General features: G+C 38.1%; 1 protein-coding gene across 14 annotated transcripts in view; it reads right to left on the reverse strand.

Moving 5' to 3' along the window:
- Positions 1–982: 982 nt before the first annotated feature.
- The window catches only part of plekha7b (pleckstrin homology domain containing, family A member 7b), an 81,241-nt gene continuing 59,906 nt past the window's right edge, over positions 983–22,317 (reverse strand). For 9 of the 14 annotated variants that reach the window (XM_042406745.1, XM_042406694.1, XM_042406729.1 and 6 more), the window contains 18 exons: positions 21,173–21,256; positions 20,525–20,659; positions 19,484–19,552; positions 16,461–16,529; positions 15,221–15,301; positions 14,943–15,092; positions 14,096–14,197; positions 13,712–13,823; positions 13,268–13,470; positions 12,338–12,529; positions 12,131–12,248; positions 11,876–11,967; positions 9,407–9,631; positions 7,630–7,857; positions 6,826–6,959; positions 6,429–6,577; positions 3,926–4,057; positions 983–1,860 (listed from right to left, as the gene is read on the reverse strand). In XM_042406745.1, coding sequence (XP_042262679.1) covers positions 3,939–4,057; positions 6,429–6,577; positions 6,826–6,959; positions 7,630–7,857; positions 9,407–9,631; positions 11,876–11,967; positions 12,131–12,248; positions 12,338–12,529; positions 13,268–13,470; positions 13,712–13,823; positions 14,096–14,197; positions 14,943–15,092; positions 15,221–15,301; positions 16,461–16,529; positions 19,484–19,552; positions 20,525–20,659; positions 21,173–21,256 — 2,262 coding nt within the window. In that variant the 3' untranslated portion in view covers positions 983–1,860; positions 3,926–3,938. The remainder of the gene's footprint in view (positions 1,861–3,925; positions 4,058–6,428; positions 6,578–6,825; positions 6,960–7,629; positions 7,858–9,406; positions 9,632–11,875; positions 11,968–12,130; positions 12,249–12,337; positions 12,530–13,267; positions 13,471–13,711; positions 13,824–14,095; positions 14,198–14,942; positions 15,093–15,220; positions 15,302–16,460; positions 16,530–19,483; positions 19,553–20,524; positions 20,660–21,172; positions 21,257–22,317) is intronic. The other 5 variants (XM_042406804.1, XM_042406769.1, XM_042406703.1 and 2 more) reach the window with 4 other exon arrangements.

A 22,317-nucleotide genomic window follows, 5' to 3' on the forward strand; every position in this document is an offset into this window, starting at 1 on the left:
ACAGTTGCACTTTCTATTTAAAAACATACTATATTCTCTAAATTCTTTTTTTTTTTTATCATCAGAAGTTCAATACATGTATATCTATGAGGTTTCTTTTACAATTGCAATGGAGACATAGTTCATGATTTAAAGATATGAATTCTGTACTTCAGAATCCAAAGTTATTAGTATCCACCTTCTTGGTTGAAAATACACAGAATTAAAAATGCCCTTTTGAGATGGAAAAAGCTTTGAACTTAAGAAACATTTCAAGAAGCCTTTTTTTGTATTGAAAGTTCACCTCCTTTGAGCATGCCATACTTTGGTTCCTTTTTCAAATAATAGAATGAAGTTTAATAGGTCAAGGCAATCAATGTGGAAGTTCAAAGAGAATCTTGGAGCTATGATGAGTGCACATTTTGTACTTTTCCTTTGTACATGATTAGAATAAAGATACGGTGAAAAAATGCATCAGTGAAATATAATGAAGAACAAAGGCTTTTTTTGTAAGCTTAAAAGTAAATAATTTAAGTAATAGTTACCTTTCTTCCTTCCTAATTTCTCAATCAAACAAGAATAAAATATTTAGATGGGATCTGGACAGTTCGAACTACATTTTGTACAATACCGAATCCCTAAAAGCAGGCAGCAGGGCAACACTGTCCTGCCGCTACAGTGGCAGTCAATGACAATGATCAGTGTAGTGCTGTTTCCAAGGTCAAGAATTCATTTTCAATATAATTTAAAACAATTTTTAATGCAGCTCAGGCAAAATAAGCATTAAGCTTATTACTCTGGTGTCAGTGATGTAGGAATTCCTGAGTATCACTTGATTACATCACATAAAATTGTCCTTTTTCTCTTGATTTAGGAGAGCTTTTTCTTTTTATGTTGCACAGTGTAGTGATTTCTCTTTACAGGAGCAGTAGGTAAGACTGTTACCCTTCATATGCACACAACAACCATATATAGCTGCAGGAGCTGACGTGGTGGCCACCAGTGACTTGATCAAGTCAATTATAGGGACGTATAAGCTGTATTCAGGCAACTTTTTATCACTGGTATAGAAGGACAAAAGGTCATTGATTACTTCGTTTTTCGAGTAGTGGGATAGCTGAGTTTACTGTATATGGTAAAATAAAGAAATACATATGTGATGAACAAAACATTGTGTTAATATATTTAATATTCACATTTTTATAAATTTCCATTGTGCAACCTTCCCCAGTCACACAGAAAATATGTTAAAGGTTATTTTCAACCAGATGTAAGCAAAAATAAAACTCATTTTGGCAAGCTAAAAGGAGACTGGCAGTGCTACAGTAGATACATACGTACACATGATATTTCAAGTGGTTTGGTGTAAGAATATTATCTGAGTTTTGACAAAAATACTACCATCATGACACATTTAGTACCTCTTGTTTTTAACATTCTGTACCTGAAAAAACAAACATAAATGTCCCAAGTTGAGATCACACTGCAAGTAAAAGCAATTCAGTCATACCTTGAAAATATTAGTTTCAATTTTTCACCATGATACAATGTACAATTCAAAGTGCAATAATGTGTAGAAAATATTTTTTTTTTATTATAATGAGATTAACATTTGTTAGACAGTTCCTCCATAGTTAATAAGCACAGCAGCTCCCAAAGCAAAGTCTTCTGTTTTCTTCGGGAAAGTCGCTTTCAGCAACTAGAAACGCTTTAACGAGTCAATGCTGCGTGAGCCTCAGAGAGCATGTTAAATGTTTACTACAGTTCCTCTACTGCTGTATAGAAAGGTGTCCAGAATAAAACAAAATCCTCTCTTCTTGTAGAATCCAGCTGTTTGTTGTCATTGTGAAATAGCACCTCAGTGTCCAGAAATTGCTTGAGCTGAGAAGTGAGACGAGAGAAAGACAAAGTAAGTACATGAACAGAAGACAACATTTCAACAGACAACAACACAGTGTAAACATGACAGCAGGATTTTCTTTTCTTTTTTGTGTACAAGAGAATGAATCCGTTAACCCTTACATACCAAACTTAAAATCTGTTATTCTGTCATAAATACCTTATCAGTCTTTAATAAATGGGTGATTAATCCTTAATTAAGATTTCACAGAGCAGAGAGAGTGTATTCTAAAGGTTTTATGCTATTTGTTTATGGAGAAAAAACATTCACAATTGCACTTCTTATGGTCTCTCTTACCTAAAACAACCTAAACGATTTCAATGACTGTCACTGAATGAATCAGGAATGCAAAAATCATTTTTGAATGGTGGATTTTTGAATTTTTTAATAAATACCGGTCAAATTTATCCCGGTAGCACAAGCTGCACAACAACAACAACAACAAATATTCCACTTTTGTATATTTCTCACTTTTACAAAATTTCTGACTGAAATAAAGGTGTTTAGGGTGTTTTTACTGCTCTCAAATGTAAAAATGGGTCAAATTTGACCTTAAAAGTATGTAAGGGTTAAAAATGTATTAATACTAGGGAGTCCAGGCTCTTATTGTCTTTTCAGAGGTTGTTGTCAATCCACCATGACCAAAAACATGTGCAACATTAACCAAATATGCTCTTCCTAGACATTGAGTATGTAATAGTCAAATAAACCTGTATCCTCCACCTAGACCTTGTAACACTCCAAGCATCTGTAGTACACACACATTACTAAAAGTGACATTAAAGGAGAATTATTTAAGATTTTATCAGACGTAAAATGGCAATGGCAATAAATATCTACTACACAGACGGAAAAGCCATATAATTCATATATAGAAGAATGAGTGAACATTACTCTCTATGTGATGTGCTGATACATTTGCTGAGTACATAGAAAAAGTCTCTCATACTCTTCCTCAAAATGCAAGATATAACTGAAGGTTTTACAGTCTGTCACAGTCAAATCACCTAAGAATGCTGCAGTATAACTGGTTCTTAAAAAGTTGTGCAGATACACTACAGTTCAGTGGTCTCTGCTGTAGTTCTGATATTGTCATATGAAATAAGAAATCCAGGTATTAAATTCTGAGTCTGATCTTAAGCAGTGGTCACAGTGGCAAAGAAAACTTTTACAAACCAGCTAAACATCAACACCACCTGTAAGCAGATGTGAGCGCTACAGAACATCTTCTGATATGACAAGGTCAAAGGCTAAACACAACTACTGTCGATGGATGTTTTGTCACTATGTGTGTGTGTGTGTGTGTGTGTGTGTGTGTGTGTGTGTGTGTGTGTGTTCAGTTAGCAATATATGAATTTTTTATGTATGTGTGCCCATGTACAGCACGTATTTTATCACCCTCCAGGTATATATATCACTTTAATTAGTTCATGGGGGGTTTATGATCATATAAATGAATAACTTAAGATTCAGAAACAAAATTTAGCAATCAAATATCTGTCAGTTTGGCTGATGGATTTAAGTTTTAAATAAGGTGGTAAAATGACACAAGCCTTCTTTTTGCATTTACAGTAACAACAGTGATATGTTGAGTTTTTTTTCTGACTTATCACTGCTAGGCTACAGATGGGGAGCTAATTGGTGCTGTGGAATGCAGCTGTGCTGACTGCTGAACTGTCAAGGTGCTAAATCAAAAGGTGTCTCTTTTGTTAATTATACACAATGCTACAAGCAGTCATGTTCGTTTGAGCCCTTTCTTTCCTCAACCATCCATAAATATTTTGGCAGTGGTACAAAAAAAACAAAAAAAAAAACAATTTACACACAATTATCACAGTGGGATGAGCAGACTGCCTGCAGATGTTTGTTTTGATTATAATGGGAGCAGAGGCAGGGCTTCCCTAACCTAGACAAGATGTGTTTCCTACAATCACAACAGAGGAGTAAGCATGCAGTGAGGTGCAAAGCACACCGGAGCCCCTTGTTAGAGAGAATTAGTGAGGCCATGAAAACATTAGTGCCGTAAAACATGCGGTTAGGCCTTACTTTATTTCTCGGATTAGACAAACGTGTAGTGAATTCCGTTGCTTAGAGGAGAGGGAGGCGCCAGAGATACAGGAGGGAGAGGAGGAGGTGGAGGAGGAGGGGGTGGAGGAGGAGGAGGGGCCTGTGGTGGAACTACGGAGGAGAGGACAGAGGTAAAAGAGAAAAAGGGAGAAAATGACATTGGTTGAATCAAATGTCAGATGTCCAGCTTTAAGGGCATACTGAAGGCTGGAACTGGTTCAGCAGCACACACTGTCTCTGAAAGAACACACAACTACTGTACGACAGTGATTAATGTCTGTCAGCTATCTTTACACTTCCTGTATTCTGCATAGTGGGCAACATGGATAAAATCACTCTATATGTCAATGTCAATATTTTTTTTTTTCTGGATATTCAGATTAGAAACCTTTTTTTTAGTTAAAATAACCAGGTGGGAGTGTGTGTTTTTGTTTATTCAGCAAATTAGCAAATGAAATACCTAACAAATCACATTGATGCAAAGTTTCTGCAAATCTAATACTGCCATAAAGCCATCCTGCTCATTGCACTGCAGCATTGCCCACAATGGCGGAATGCTACGACAATACAATATTAAAGGAATAACTACTATATCACAATATAAACTGGAGCTGAAACTATTAGATCGATTAGCCAATCGACATAAAATCTATCAGAAATAATTTTAATGATCATCAATTAATCATTTCAGTCAATTATCAAAAAAAGAACTGGTTCCAACCACTCAAATGTGAGGATTTGCTGATTTTCTCTGTTTTATGTCTTTGTTAATTGAATTTCTTTGTCTATATCTTTGGTTTGTTGGACATTTTTCCCTGTTTTTTAATCACTAAAAAACTATTATTCAAATAAGAAATCAATTGATTAATTATCATGAAAATAATGGTTAGTTAAATCCAAGTATAAAACACTTTTTAAAAAAATCCATCATTTCAAAAATGTGAACATGTAGATTACAAGAAATGTAATTAAATAAGTATTATTTTCAAATAGATCATGAAAACCAAGATGTCTTAAAAGTGCTTCTCTCTTATTCAGAATGTAAAAAGATCCATAACTCTTCATACTGTAGCATCAACAGTGTCTTTAAATGTTTTTAGCAACTTCTGAGCTGCTGTTTTTTCCAGCTGTGTGTCCAAATAAAATCGTTTTATGTGCAGATTCCTTTAAATCAATGTGATTTCAGGTAATATGTATCATTGTTTTGCTTCCGTTTTTTCTTCCATGAGCTGAAAGTATTTGAAATCCAGAAAGTAATTACGATAGTGTGCATGTTGGTGTGATGTGAGCTTACTTTTTCATCATTTGAACATCTCATCAGTTTAACAGAGAGAAAAAAGCAATGAAAGGTTGAAGAGGCACTTCTACTACTTTGCGTGGATCATTAATATTTTGTATTTAATTTTACCAGCACAAAATTAGATTCTTTTCGATATTTCAGACAAGTAATTACAAAACACCAAATTATTTATCTATTTAGAATAACTAATCCAACAATCCAAAACTGCTTTTTAATATATACTGCATGAAATTGCGGTGCTGCATATTCCTGCTTTTATGCTGGCATTATTGAAGCCTCTCATGCATAATACTGTGAAAAAGACTCTTCTTTTAATTCAGGGATTACTTGAACACCAAAGGGAGAGAAAGTCATTGATTCATTCTCCACTGACAAGATGCCACCAGTTATATTCTCTGACATTTCTCAATGCTGGAAATAATGTTATAATTGTTGACTTTGCCTCACAGTGCATATTAAGCTTCCACACACTCTGACAGCTTGAGTGTTACTGTGTGTGACAGATATATGTGCGCATGTGTGTGTGTGTGTGTGTGTGAGTGAGCGAAGCAGACTGACAATCTGCTGTAGCTACAGTGAAAATGAACTTGCCTGCCTGCTGTAGAGTATGAAAGAGATGAAAAGTGAGCGCAGTGTCTTTTATGCAGGTTCAGAGCTAGGTTCAAAGAAGCATCAATGGTATGCAGAAGGAGAGTAGAGTTTGACTGGGTCATTGATCAGCACACAAAATGGCCTCATCAAGCGATTCCTCCCCTGTCTGAAAGATTCTACACGGATTGCAATTAGAGACTATCTGAGCTTCTAATAAGGAATAATGTTCAGTTATTAGGAAATGAACAGCCTTATTGCTTGACTCTGCACCTTCTGCCCTTCTCATCTCCATACCATCAATCCAGCATTCTTGAAAGGCTACTTCCCTCTCTTTATCCCTTCTTCAACCAAAAGATGTCAATTTGATGCCGGGAAAAATTTTACTGATACTGTCAGCTCTGCTTCTTCTTCTTCTTCTTTTTTTTTTTTTTTGGCAAATACAGTAATAATTATTTCTGTAAGTACTTCTGTGGAATAATGATCATCAAACTAGATTTTTTCACACTCCTTTATAAAGCAAAGATGTATAACCTATAACAAGCACTGGGTCAAATGAAGAGAGATTTTATTCCAGTGATATGAATGACCAACCTGCGACCAGTTTGCTTTTGAGGGAGGCCTCCGAGGCCAGAGCGTAGGACATGGTGATGATCCTTTCCTGCTCCTGCAGAGCCGAGTCAAGTGCCACCAGCCCCGCCTCCGGCTTGTCCACAGACACTGTCGGTGTTAGGTTTTGCACACTGTCCCATGCACATAGAAATAAAACACCACATTGAGGAAACATGATGCATTGGTAATAATGTGATAATGCATTTATTGCCATAAGAGCATTTTTCTTGCCACATGACCACCTACAATGAGGTCACAGACAAGAGTTTTGAGGGAATTGAGCAGCTTGCTCGATCACACTTCTGTAGGGAGAATGATTATCAACATACAGCTTCATTTATCAGCAGCACTTGAATACAAATTTACTTATTTTATTTACCTGGATTTCGCTAAGATGCTCTTGATGCGTTCCACCTTACGATGACGATCCTCCACCTCCTGAGGACTGAGGGCCTCCTCAGGCTCTGAATCAACGTATCGCTCTGGGATCAACACCTTTTGAGGCTTGGACAGCTACACAAAAACAGATATGGTGTGGGTTTTCTCAAGTTCACGCAGGATCTAAGCTGCTTTACAATCATTAGCTCTTTCAGGCCATCCAGGAATTTACACAAGTGATGATCTCTGAGTGGAGAATTTGTTAAAATTTTAAAAAAAATAGCAGTGAGAATCCACAAAACACTTTACAGATATAGTTTATGATCCTGTAGTGATAAATAGATGGATGGGTAAGGATGAGCTGAATGACACACAAGGATATAAGAAAGATTTAGCTCACTGGTTCACTATAAAGGGAGAGCCTGCTCTTGGATATTAAGCTACTTGGTTAAAACTGCAAAAAAGATCAGATCTAACAACACAGACCAGGAGGAATGTAGCTGCTTATAGGGGCTGAAAGCTACTGACAGCTACAGTATTTTATTGAAGAAATTTTTAAATAATATCAGATGTCTGTCTGTTTTCTTCTACCTCATTTGTCTGCCTCAGAGAGTAAGCACCAGTCAACATATACTCTGAATTTACTAAATAAATCCTTTTCATGTGAGCAGGCTGACTTAGTTTAACAATGTTATAGCTACTGTCTTATGTGGCTGAGGTGATCAGCTCAAGGTAATTTCTTGCATTTCTGTGTTCACATTGAGCTCAATGTTTCTTCACTGAAACAAAGATAACTTACTGTTACCTCTTTGTTTAGATCCAGGTCATATTCTAGTGGTTCAAGGTCGATCTCATGGGCGGGAGGGGTTGTAGCTGCGGAGCGGAAGGTCAGCCATTCGTCAGAGTGCGAGCGGGGTCTCTCTTTGTGCTCGGGTGGCCTTTCCTCCCCCTGGACGCTCCTAACTCCCTGAGCCTCCTCCCCCTGGACAGCCCTCTCGAGCAACTGCAGGTCAAACTCCTGCTCTCTCTTCCACTGGACAACGCACACAGGAAAAAAAAACAAGACTGTGAAACAAATTGCAGGATGCTGACAAGTTGTTTCGTTTAACAATTAAATGTGAAAGTACTTCACTTGCCTTCGCACGTAATCCCATGTAACAAGCACTGTGCAACACACTAGTTATCGCTTGTATCCTAACCTGATTTTAAAGACTGCAGAGAGTGTGTTTGTGTGTGTGTGTGTACAGGTGTGAAAAAGCAAAAATAGAGGGCACATGCATATATGAGTATGCATGCTTATATGAAATTGAAAACTCTCAAATCACAGCATGCTGTAAATTATCTACAACAGTGATAAGTAGGACAGCAAAACACCACTGAAACAAACAGGAGAGATCACGTCGCTCATACTGATGAGTTTCATCAAACACAACCACATACACTATACGTATGTATTCAGAGAAAAAAATAGAATAAATGAAAAACATGGCAATATGAGTTCATTAGAAAATAATGTTTATTTATTTGCAAACATTCACAATTGAAATCTTATAACTAAAGATTAATTAGCAGATAAAAAACACTGAGCAAACACTGATATCACTTTACCAATGTTTTGATATGAAATGGATGTCATACACTTTAGTATTGTCTAAATAAAAGGCAATTCTTCATCCTACAACGACTGGGAGGTGGTAAATGGGACTAAAACAGGCCCCAATTTACAAGCACTCAGACCATCTTTATCTTCTTTTGAGTCATGAAAATCCAGCAAGCAGAGATGTTATGATGAGGTTGAGATGAGTAAACTTAAATAGGCATTGCTCAGTGTGTCAATGTTTTGGTCAGTACTGTAGAAAACCCGTAGGCACTTGCTTTCTCTCTCTCTCTCACACGCACCCACACGTAAACACACAGAACATGGGCTGTCTGAAGAGAATGGAAGACATTTAGTATCTAGAAGAGGGACAACACTGGGTGTTATTCTGAAAGCAGAAGCCAGTGATAGGAAACCAATAGTGTGGTAGTATGGAGGAGAGGTGAGAGGATGGGTGAGGCAATGTTAGGATCTATAACAGAAAATAATGGAAAAAAAAATACCCAGAAATGGATGAGTGTGAGGGGCAGATGCATTGAAGGCCTGTGTCTGAGGTAATTAGTGTGTTATCTATGTTTGAAGATATATCATTTGTAAAGATTTTGAACAAGAATAACAAGAAGAACCCCTTTTCAATGTAAATGTAATTAATTTCACTTAATAAACGTGTTCTGACAATTATATAAGTATCATAAACCTTTTGATAAACTTTTTGTGCTACTGTCTGTGAAGCAGAAACTGTAATAAACTTATCTGTAGGTCTGAAAACAACATACATGAAATAAGTACAGTTAAAGCCACATAGTGAATTACCATACTGCACTAATTTACTGTATTACTATCAACTTTTGTAATGTCAGTAACAGAGAAAAGACCGTCTACACTGAGTAAAGGCATGCATTACTACTGTAGATAGATCACCACTCTCTGTTTGGTTGTCGTCATGCGTGAGAGTGTGACGTGTGATGCTGCTCTAGTAACATACTGATCCCAAGTCTGCTGAAAGCGGGCGTGAGGATGAGGATGAGGGGCGCGATGATGAAGAGGCATGGCGGTCTCCGTGGCTCAGGGTACGCTTGCGCTGTCGGACGAGAGCCTTCTGGTGCCTCTTCATCCTCTCAAGCTGCTCATCAGCACTCATCTTCCCACTCTGCTGCTGCTGCACCGGGTCCGCAGAATACAGGCGCTCCAAGGCACTTTTTGGTCTCTCCTGAGAGAAGTGGGAGGAAAGAGACTTGATAATAAAACCAAAAGGCGAATGGAAAAAAAATAAAAACAACCAAATTGAACAGAGAGGCTAAAGGAATGAAAAAGAACCTCAGTGCACAATCCAGTTTTCACAACTGAGACATTACTTAACATACTTAAAGAACCAAAAGCAAAATGTATCTTTCTTCTCCAGAACAATACTTATTTATAACAAAATTAATATATGTAGTTGGTTATTAGTAGGGCAATAATTCAGTATTAATCTTTATTGTATGTCTATATATTTGTATCGTAACAAAGTTCTCAATTTAAGATCAAACTTGAATAAGATGCATTTTACCAAAGTCTGTCACTGTATCAAATCAGAAATACGTAAAAACATAATATTATTTTGAAATCATGGATTTTTTTCCCCAGAAATAACATAAAAACATTTGAACTTGAGTTCTTAACAATGTGATTTCTAACTTATCAAGATTGTGATTGAAAAATAATGCTGTTTAATTATTGCCGATTCAAATTTCAAATTTTATTGTGTTGTGGGTCAAATTTGACCTGTTTTCAAGTTTAGATGTGTGAAATATACTTTTAACTTCCATATGATGACTTGAGATTAATAATTGTCTTTGATAGTCATATCAGGCTTAGTCAGGCTTCATTACATCCTCTACAATGGTCTACTGAATACGATAAAACATATTTTGATCATTTTTGGGTTTTTTTGGCTATTAAAAAAAAAGTTACACCTGTTGTATTATGGGTCAAATTTGGCCAGGTACTAATTATGGATTGTTTATGCAGAGAAATACATAGTAAATGTTGCCAAACCATCATGAATACCAAAAATGACAACAAAACAAAAATAATAGTAATAAAATCCAATAATAATAGTATAATAATATTGTGTAATAATATTAAAATTATGCCTCATGCCAAGAAAGCGTATTGACTTGAATTCAATTGTATAGTGTCAGGCAGCAAATATGGGACAATTGTGGACACAACTTTTGTCCCTAGTTGGACAAGCCATCCCCAGTTGACTCGTCTTTAGTCCAAAATTTGTCCCCAAAGTAGCCTTTGACATACACACACACACACACACACACACACACACACACACACGTACACATCTCCTTTCCCCCAGCTGTATAGCAATATATATCTGGGGCTTTCTCATGCTTTATTTCTCACATCTCACCACACACCCGTCACAGCTTGCACACACGCATGTGCACGCACATACACACACATACATACACATCTCCTGTTCCCCCAGCTGTATAGCAGTATAAAAGCAGGGGCTTTCTCGTGCTTTTTTTCTCACATCTCACCACACACCCGGCGCAGCGTGCACACACGCATGTGCGCACACACACACACCATGCTGGAGATGACACTTGTTGTGTGAGTGACCAAAATTAAGTGTTGTTTTTGAAAATTAAATGGACATTTTTTTCCTTTTTTCATTAGAAAGTATATGGGATCAATTTTGATCCATAACACAACAGATGACAGATTAATAATTGCTCATTTCTTCAATGTATAAGAAAATACAAACAAGTTATTTTGGGAATTATTTTGTTTATCATTAGCCTCATGGTCTTATAAAAAAAGATGAATTGTGCCTATTTTAAATTAAAAATGATTTGTACATTGTAAGATAAATGTGGTCTACGGTACATAAAATATCAAAGTAAGTATGTATATATATATAATGGTAATGGATGAATAAAAAGTCACTTGTCACTTAGCAGATTTAAACATTTTACTGGATGATAATTAGTGTTTTTTTCAGTGCTAGTTAATGAATTCAAACACGGGTCAAATTTGTCAAAACTAAGGGTGTGAACCCTTTTCAAACACAATAGGGGGGTTAAGACTGTATCAACAGTTATAATATTATCTGGCACATAAGTTTAGCTCCACTACATTTGCTGCCATTCACCAATTCTTACAGTTATATTCTTCATTTCATCCACTCTTTTTCATCACATTCTCTCAAGTCACTAATGCCAGCAGACAAAGGGAATCCCTCACTGACTTCCCACCTGTGAAACCACCTGCACATGTATGCTCCAAATATAAAACAACTAACATTCAGTAAATGAATTCATACAGTACATTTTATTGGTATCACATAGAATATCAGTCATTACTGCATCTGTGCTGTCTCTCCACTGATCTGGATACCCACTGTGATTCACTCTTTACGATCCGATTATTTTAGTTTAATTCTGAGCCTCACCTTCATGCCAGCAGCAGAAACTGCTCTTCGGAGGGTCACATAAGAGGAAATGCTCGAAGACTGATTCAGTCTAAGCGAGGAGCCAGCCACTCCTGAGGGGAAGCCAACAAACATTAAAACACAATTCTCAACTTTGCATCATAGTGAAAAAAAATCTTGGTGGGTGGGATTTATGTGTGAGGTGCTAGTTTAAAAATTTAAAGTTGTAAATATGCTAAAGCTAAATCAGCTCTACTGGTGCCAGCATCCACTTACCTCGGCTAGGTAATGTCTGGTAACCTCCGTCATGTCCTGATGCTGCTACACTGATGTGGCTGGAGCCGTCTCCAGCACCCATAAGCTCAGGATCGCTCAGGAAAGGCCTGAGTTCCACCTAAAATACACAGACAAAAATGATACACAGATGTGAACGGACATTTAGACACTTTAAACAGTACACGCAAAACATACACAGATATGTACCTTACTGTCTCCATTAGTGTACTGGCCTATCTCTCTGTCCCTCTTGCGTTCATCTGACTGTCGTTTGAGGCCACGTACAGAGGTGTGTCTGATGACCGTTGTCTCCCTGGGCAGCGGGGGAACAGCAGGGGGATGCTCATCAGGACTGTAAAGCTGAGGTAGAGGAGGTCTGGGAGGCACGTCTTCCTCACCCTGCAATAGAACAACTAACTGATAAATGCTTTAAATGTGACATCAAACTGTGACATCAGGGCTTTCATAAAAGCCACATAAGCACTAATGAACTGGAGCGTATTGCTGGCTTAGGGGTTTAAGTCTCTCCCTTCATTTCCCTTCGCCTCTATCCTGCAAAGATTTGTGGACTCTCATAGTAAAGTATTCCATGTTTTTCTTCAGTTCTTTACAATACAATAAAGCAAATCAGAAAACTAGAGCTATTGACAAATATTTTGATAAATTCTTCATGATTTAAGTCATTTATCAAGAAAAAAGTCAAACATTTACAGCTTCTAGCTTCTCTGCTGTGAGGCTTTGCTGGTTTTCTCTATATTACATCACTGTAAATGGAATATTTGGGGGCCTTGAATTTGATCAAAGCAAGCAATTTGAAGATGTGAAGATATCATCTTGGACTTTGAGGAATTGTGATGGGCATTTCTCACTATTTTCTTACAAAAAAAAAATCAACAGACAATTTAATAAATGAATATAAATGCAGTTGCAGCTGAAAAAAGATGTAGATGTAAATACTGAACTAGAGGAAATGCTTTCCGTATGGCATCACAAATAATCATGTGATATGTTGTCACACACAGGAAATGGTGTACTGTACAAAACAAATGACTAGTAGTACAAAGACTACGTGTTCATACACGCCCTTCATTTTATAAGAACCAGCTGAAGTTTATTTCTGCAGCATGGGTCACTCACCCATTTAGGCCCAGTGGTGATGGTTGTAGAGTGGTGCTGCTGGCTGAGGCTGGGGGAAAGGGTGGCGGTTGTGGGGTGGTGGCTACTGGGGCTGAGGTGGGGGCTGCTCTGCTGCTGCTGGGACAATCTCATCTCCATAGCAGATGGACTTCCAGGCACAGAAGGCACTGATGACACCGACACTGAAGGCACAAATTTCCTCTCTGGGGAAGTCAGTGTACACAAAAATGCAAAATGAATACACGCTCACTCCAAGGACGGTGCTTTCTTTTCCCATGGGAAATGTTGAAGGCATCAGCGTTGACTATAACATTAAGGGCTTTAAGTTACAGTAGCATGACCACGTGGCTTGAGCTGCATTGCACAGACAAGCAAACATAATTTGCTTTGTACACATGGAACTGTTGGTGTCAGGCTTCTGGGTAGGCGTAGCACTAATCTCACCTGGGTTGGTCACAGAGGAGATAGTGACTTTGTAGTTGGCTTTACTGCTGCTGAGGCCTGCGATAACATCCTCAATCCTCCACAACTCTTTCCTGATCTGGATTTTCTCTTGCTGCTCACAGAGAAACAAATAATGGATATCCACAGACACACACACACAGATATACATTTTCATTTGCTCGTTCTGTTAAATTCCTTTTATACAATTGATAATAAGTCATCTCTTTTGAATTTGAAATCAATGCATAATCCCCTCTGAACAGATACTTTATCTGTGTGTGATGATCTCAGCACTCCATCCTCTGTAACTCATTCCCACACACACCCATCCATGAGAAAGAATGAGTTCTTGTGTGTGTGAGCAGAGATCACTGAGCCACAGACCTGAGAGAGATCACTGCGGTTCATCTGTCCCTGCAGGGCTGACTTCAGCCAGTCCACGTCTCTCTCCAGCCTGTTGTACTCATTCCATGCGTTCTCCATCTCCTACAGAACACAACTCCGTGTTATAATAAGACAAGAAGCAGCTTTCAGATACTGTAGTCATCTCACTTTAAACATACAGTGTGTAGTGAGAGGCAGAAGGGAGTAGTAGAGAGCAGGTGTCATGAGTGATTCGAGTCGTAGTATGTTTTCACGCCAGAACACTTCTTACTCTTTTTCAATCAGATAAAGTTACTGGTAGATCTTAATGATTGCTCAATATGAAAGTCACACATTTGTGAACAAAATGAATGTGGTTGGAAATGTCTTGACACTGAAAACAAAACATTTTATTATTGTGTTCTCCGCCATGGCATCCCACATCTTCTTGTTGTGTTGACATAAATGTTCTTTTGAAACTCAGCATTTCTCATTTTAACACTGAATATTTTGAATATTTATCAACATTTTGACATCTTCCAGAGTGACAGAGGACTGTACTTATGAGTTATGAGTTTCCTTTTGGACCCAAGGTTTGTCCCCAAACACTCATTTTGATAGTCACAGTCAACCTGAAACACGGTGCCAGTTGCAGAAACCATCAAAAGAGAACAACTAAAAATAGAAGGGAACATCTTGTTTTCAACCAATAAAAACATAACACATGTAGTAGAATGTTTGTAGTGGAGGAGACTGTCTGGGTTGTTTGTTTGAGGGGGCTGGAGGGGGGGGGATTGCATATTTTATCTTTAACAAAACAGTCAAAAAAGCTGCATTTCTCATTATGACCATAATGAACATATCTTACTGTGGACACTTGGGATATTTCAGCCCTGATGTGCACCACATCCTCCTGTAGTAATTTTTGCTGGTAGGCGATCTTCTCAGCATGGGCTGGCTGATCTCTGTACTGCTCCATCTGCTGGTGGGAAACATCCAGCACAGACTCCAGCTTGTCCTAGATAGGGACATGAAAGACACTGTCATAACAAGAAAACATTTATGGACCACACCAATACAACCTAACACACACATTTAAATGCTGTAAATATGAGAAAAAAAATGTGCAATGTATAAAACAAAAACCTTGTCTTCCTTCAAAGTGCGTATTGTGGCCTCTAGCTCCTGCAGAATCTTGTCTTGTTCACACAGTCGGCTTAATTTCACCTAAAGAGAGAGAGACAAAGGGGAAAATCCAGTATCAAAGAAAAGCGGGAAGAACATTTGCATATACTTCTCCTTTTTAATATCCTCTTTTAAACTCTAATAATAAATCAGAGCACAGACAGAACATGCAGGAAAGAGATTAAACAGTCACAGGGCTGATGAGATACAGTATCTGTTTACAACAGAGGTCGCCCGCTCTGTGTTTGTCTTTGTTGAACTATATTCTAACAACACAGACGGATAAGACGAATTGATCGTCTACTGTAGTCTAGGCTGTCTATAAATATGTCAATAAGGCTCATCTATTTGAAAAGCCCGGAGGAATTCCTCTCATCAGTGCAGTGAGAAATATCAAAAGGCTCTATACTGTCTAGTTTGGGGGCAAGATCGGGTAATGCCCATTATGAGTAATCGTAATCAAAAATCCATATTTTCAAATTCACTTTTGGAGAAAACCGTGTTTATTGAGAGTGACAGATTTGTTTTCCCAGAAATGGGTTATGTGTTTATGAAAACAACATAAGACTGCCAAGTTCAGAGTCTTTCTCACACAGTGCATTTTTTTCTCAGATCTATTTATCATTCTGTTCAATTAATAATTAAGCTGTTTTTATTTTGCTGCCGTATATTGTTGTTTTTAATTGCATGAAATATTCATTGTTCAGACAAATTTACTGGCAATTTCTTATAAATTGTTAAAGTGGAACAATGCTAATGATGAAAAGCCAGGACATCCATCTTATTTACCTCTATTCAGCAGAAAACAAAGAATGAGAGAAGCAGGATCAGGCAAATCAAACTGAAAAATTTAACAGCTCAACATCTAAAACTCCCATTACATGTATTTTTCCCTTTAAATTGCAGGGAGGAAAATAAAAGCTGTGGTCGATACTCTCAGGCCCTCACTGTGCAGCGTGGATGGGTGTCCCCACAGTGTTGCAATGTACATACGTTCCCTTCCCTGCACAGCCTCTGTTTACCACGACTTAAGAACACACACACACACAAACCACACTGAAATACACAGTTAAGTCAGACCAAAGTCAGCTGCTTCTCTGTAGTGGATTGTAAGAAGTCGGAAATGGTGATCTTAAAGAAAAGACAGAGACATAAACAGGGTGCTTATCAAACGGTCCTGAGAGCATAATGATTCACTTACATCAGCATCGCTTTCTGCTATTTTCACAGGCCTTGATGATTCTTTTTTTAGGCTTTCACGTCCAGTAACCTGAAATGCCCAACAGCCACAAAGAAAATCAAATGTTTAATACCAGGAAGACGAGATATTTTATCTTACATGAATGCTTTACTTTAACTATTGCATTATTTTTCAATACACAATAAACAGTGAGACTGCTGGGCAAGTCAAGCCAGATGGAACAGTAGAAAAACTAATGAGAAAAAAAAAATCACGCAACCAGAAAGAGCATGAGCATGAGCTGGTATAACAAAACTTTGTGCAGAAGCAGAGCAAAAACATTTATGCAAAGAGAGTTTCTGCATCTTTGGGTTTTTCTAGTTTGGGGAAAGCCCAAAAATCCCAGAGCTGCTCTTTTGTGGCTGCTTGTTACTGTGAACAACCAAGTCCCTCATATAGACCATGAGGAAGGAAATGCTTTCTGAAATGTTAAAAATCTTGGTTTGTGTTGGAAAATTGTCAGGTTAACTTTACAAATATCTTCATTTTACTGTCTCAATGTTAAAATGCTCCATGATGTCAAGGCCTCTAGCTTCATGATGGTGTGGTAAAACGGGGTGTGTGCCGGCAGAAAGAGCAGCGACAGTGTGAACAAAGCCAGCGGTAAGAGACTGAAAAGGTGGGGGTCATTAAAAATAATGAGCTGTATATGTTGTCAATGTACCAAACATCTCAGCCACTGATATGATGAAACTCATCACAGTTCAACATAAGTGAAGAGACCTGTAAAATTATATTTCACTGCTGAAACCTGAGGAAAAACTCTCTTGTTTCTTCTTAGTTAACTGATTTGATTTGTTACAACTTATGCTTATTGTATTTATGTGTCATGGAAACAGTAGAAGATGCATTATATTATTCAGCAGGACTGAAAAATGTGAGCAGTATGCTGGTGGGAATTGCTGTCAACACGTACTGAATCATAAAAAAAATCAAAATTTGGAGCATTTGTTTCTTTTCTTTGTAATTTCAGGGCGTGTACATTAGTGTTATATCCCTTATGGGACCTGGAACATATCTGACAGTTTAGAGAGTTTAATGATTTCACAGTAAGGTCAATAAATTTTCTCTTTTTATTTTTCTGTTCTAGTGATTTATAGTGTCATGACTACTATAAAATATCCCTACATTATCTAATGTTTTTTCTTTAATCAGTTCTGATGTAGCTAGCAGTGAGCTAATACTTTATATTTTTCTCTTATGCTATCAGTATAAGATTATATGGACTGCCAGTCTGCCCATCCTCTCCAGAGGTTCTTCAGATAATAGTGAAGTCATTTGTCTCTCTGTCAGTTTGTAGTGCATGAAGCTGAAAAGTGTGGGCGGAATATTCATAACACACCCACATCAGGATCACCACAGCCAGCACAGTGGTATGAACCAGTACAAATGGGAGACTCTATTAAAAGGGACATTCCACCAATTTCACATGTCAGAGTCAGTTTGCCAGTCATGGGGAGTACAACACAGCCTGTGAGAACAGTTTTATAATGTATTCTGTGGTTCTGGAAGGAGCTTTGTCAAGTCTGGGAAATGTACTTCAGTAATGACCAAGATATTTTGGCTTGGGGTAGGAGACTACAAATTTCAAATAGAGAGTCTGCATCATGAACTGGGGACATCAAGTTTGAAAGATGTGGGCATTAAAAGTCAGCTATTGAGTTAAATGAATAGTTCAAATCTGTTATATCAGTTTTGGCCATCTTAAATCTGTCTCTCACAAGTCCACCAGCTTTATGAAATGTAATACTAAATTGCTGGAGTACTTTTAGGAATAAAAACACACGCCACTGTTATCATCCATTTCAGCCAGTTTACCACCATGAAACTAGAGGTCCTAAAATGTAAGTTGTAATGTCACACCACAATCACAGTGCCAGTACATTTCTCAAAGAGCACCATTGGGTCATCACTTATGCTCTCACAAGCAAAACAAAAGCAAAAAGATTGGATACCAAACAAACATTAGGAACATTCAGCAATGCTTAATGGCATGCAGGAAAGCACGGGAAGCCTTTAGACATAACGACTTCCTTCCCATCATCTCAAATCTCATAGCAGTGTCGGGACTATCACACAGTGAATGATTGGATCAAGGTATTCATGTGCAAAATCCTGCGTAATTTCCAGGGATGCATCACATTCCATTTGTAAAGCAGTGGAATGGTCTGTTTCACTTTGTATGCACACCATCCTTACATTCAAACAGTACCCAAAACTTGGAGTGGTGTTTTCAAACACATTGTGTATTGAAACGATCAGCGGGTCAATTCTTTGGATCTGTTTTAAAACAGGAAATGGAGAGGTGTTACAGAATGTCCTGTACATCACTAGATGACCTCCCTCCATTCAAAAAGATTCAGAATTAGTGCATTATGGTGTTAAACATACAAATCAATTAGGATAAAATGCTTTGCAAAGGCGTTAATGGGATATACACTATATATGCCAATAGCTTGCTAAAAACATGAGACATGTTACTCAAATCTTTGTGACGCCCACATAGGAATTGGAGTTCGCATGACTCACTTTGTAGAAATTCAGTCATCTGCTATTAAAAACTTCAATTCCCATTAGGATAAGCTTAACATCATTGTTACATCATGTTTTAGGCTAACGTAACTGTATTACTCAGATGAAAGTAAAGTACAATCCAACTGAGAACATTGTCACATACTAAATATTAGGATAAAATAACAGTACAGAAGCCAATTCTTAGTTTATGTCAGTCACATTGGACTGTGTGCTGAATTATCTCATGTGTTGCGTTATCCTCAAACGGAAAATTAACATTAACAGAAGACAGTGAAAACAATGTGTTAATTCCATTGTAACAAGATACTAGAAAGCACAGCGCAGAACAAAGAAAAGACAGGAAAAGGGAAAACAGGGAGGCAGATGTTGGAATAGGCAGCAGGAGAGCAAGATTGCAGTCCAAAGAAGGGAGATGGAAGAGAGGATGAAAACAATAAAGTGGCATTTACTTTGTTGGGGCCCACCTTCAGATCTAGATACTCCAGGTCCTTCTTCAGTTGTATGTAAGTATCATCAGCCTTTAAATGAGCAGTGATAAATCATCAATCAATCAAGAGATAAATCATGTGAAATGAAGCTGCAAAGGATAATGGGCGACCAGATTACTCCTAAGGCCTTCATCTGCTGTTTGGAGTTTGCTAAGACAACTTAATTTTACTTGATCTCAATTACAGTTCACTTATACCTCTGTTTTTATTTTTATCTACAGTTTGTAAAACCAAACTGTAATTAAGTAATCATGTCGTTTTTGAACTCAATGTCTCATGTTTGACCTCATACACAACTAAGCAGCACAGGTTTTGTGGATGACATGAGGTCAAACTGCGTATTTAATCTTCTTTATGTGCATGGAAAATGGCCAGAGAATGGTCGGATGTTAGAAACTGGGTGGAGTTGTTATTATGGAGCACCGTTGCAGCTTCATTCTGGTCTGTTAGTCTGACAGCAATTCACTGTTTGTGCACAGGCTCATAACAGAGGCCGTTACCTGGTTGGCTGCTTCAAGACAATAATGCTGAGAGTGAGGTATTTATCAGCACACAGACATATAGACACAAATGTGCTATATTCATGATGTCTTTCTTATTGTGGCTGTTGAAGGTTACACAACTATCAAACAGAGGAAAATATAAAATACAGGCACATTTGACAAGCAACATGCTTCAAATATGGCATATTACTTTTTACAAATAGAATACCACACACCCCTGAAAGCTTTTCCAAGTTTTGAACAAAGTGGATGAATGAGACTAACTATAAAGACACTAATGTATAGTGAAAAGGCACTTTGTACAATCTATAGTGCAATGCAGCCCATGCCAATATGGTTGAATAAACAAAACAACCAAGCAATACCAACAGAGCGCATAGTCTTATGAATGACAGGGAAGAAATGTATGGGATTGGCTGGGGAGAGGGGGGACCACAATGCACTGGCTGGGGTTGCAATGTGCTGATGAGGAAGTTAGGCAAGTACGAGGGCCCCTGACCTGCATGCTGGGGCCTAGAAGGCCGTTGTGCTGGTGGTGCTGCAGGTGTGCGAACGCATCACTGGGGCTATGCACACCAGCCATCTTGGCCTGGTGCCTCCGAAGCTGAATGAGGAGCAGAGTCAGCTCCTCTGGCTGTAGCCAAGCCCGGATTTAGGGGCCGGAGGCCAGTGAAAGCGCAGAGGGATGAGAGAAAATACTTAAAAACCATCTGGGCAGTACAGTGGCTGAGCTATAGCAGCGGAGAGAGCCAAGTGGTAGAGAGGCTAGTATACTTCTGTATCTTTTAATGTCCTAATAACACTTCAAATGTAAAAGCTAAAGCTGCTTTTAGAAGACTAATATGGGAGGATGATTTATTGCTGTTGTCTGAAGATAGGGCTATCAGAACTGACACTAACACTAAAATAAATATCATATGGCATAAAAATGAAACCAGCTTTACATGTCACAAAATCAGCCATCTCCATCAGCTCTACATTCTAGATTTTGATATCAGCGAGAGGAGCCTTAATGATCAAATTTTGGACTGAGATGTTCCTGTTCACACTTATAGATTGCATATCCTAGATTACTGGAAAATTATCTTTCATATATCTTTTAAAATGCAGCCACATTATGTGCTAAATGTCATATAGAGGATCATACCGTTTTGCCGTGCAAGCTGGGCGCACTGACAGTGTGTGTGATGTAGCCCATGGCTGGCATGGACCTTCTCTCTATTTGGGCGGTCTGTGGAGAGACATAATTCATCAACATGTTATTACAGATCTTATGGAGTTAAATCAAACAGAATGTATAATTCACTGAAGTTATCTTCAATAGTTGTTGAAAGAAACCACCGTATCACACCGAATCAAAGTTAAACCATTGCCTCCAAGTCTGCAAACAAATTTGACTACACAGCACATTTATTTTTTCATCTATCCTTTTCTCCGTTTCATCACTCCTACTCTTATTTGAAACAAGGTGTGCCCTGAGTTTCAGACGCCACAGGGCTTGGAAAATTTGACGTTTTTGCTTAACACACAGAATTAGCAAAAACCAGGCCCACTACAGAACCTTAAAAGGACACAAACAACAAGAGATTTAATTAACTACACATAAATTATACTAAACCTGCTTTCTTAAAATAACATTTGTTTGCTACCAGCAAGAGAAGCACTGTAAGCCATTCCCTTTGAGATTCCCATGCCACTATTTTTTTGCTGTATAATAGGTTTTTTATTTAAATGCGAGATCAGAAGAAAGAGACCGCTGCTGATGTTTGAGATACAGTAGAGATGTTTATAGGGTGCTGAGAAGCCCTGGGCAAATTGGATTAGCTGCTAATAAAACATACTTCTTAATGATATTCCACAGAGGTATACATATTGCTATTACTTAAATGCACTCCAGCCAGAAAGCATCATCAGCCTCAAAGATGCTTGGTGCACCAAAACTAAGTTCATCTGCCGACTAAATTTAGTTCCCATAAACATTGCTCCCTTGGACGGCCTTGCACAGTCACTGTGGCTGCCTTTGTTAAAAATGTATGTTTTTAAGGACTTTTCCATAATTGTGTATCACTCTATTTTATGGTTATAATTAGTGTCTTGACACTCAGTTGAATGATGGAGGAAACAGAGCATATGTGACACTTTGTTTACTTGTGTAAGGTCAGCGGGTTGGTTATGAGACTTGTGTGCGTTGGCAACTGTGGTGAGGGTTTATAGGGAGATCTTTTCACATGTGGAGGGTGTGGTAGGGAGACAGCGCAGGGTGTGGATGACTGAGCGGCCCCTTGCTTCGTC

Source organism: Thunnus maccoyii, chromosome 1 (genome assembly GCF_910596095.1).
Source record: "Thunnus maccoyii chromosome 1, fThuMac1.1, whole genome shotgun sequence".
Lineage (NCBI taxonomy): Eukaryota > Metazoa > Chordata > Actinopteri > Scombriformes > Scombridae > Thunnus > Thunnus maccoyii.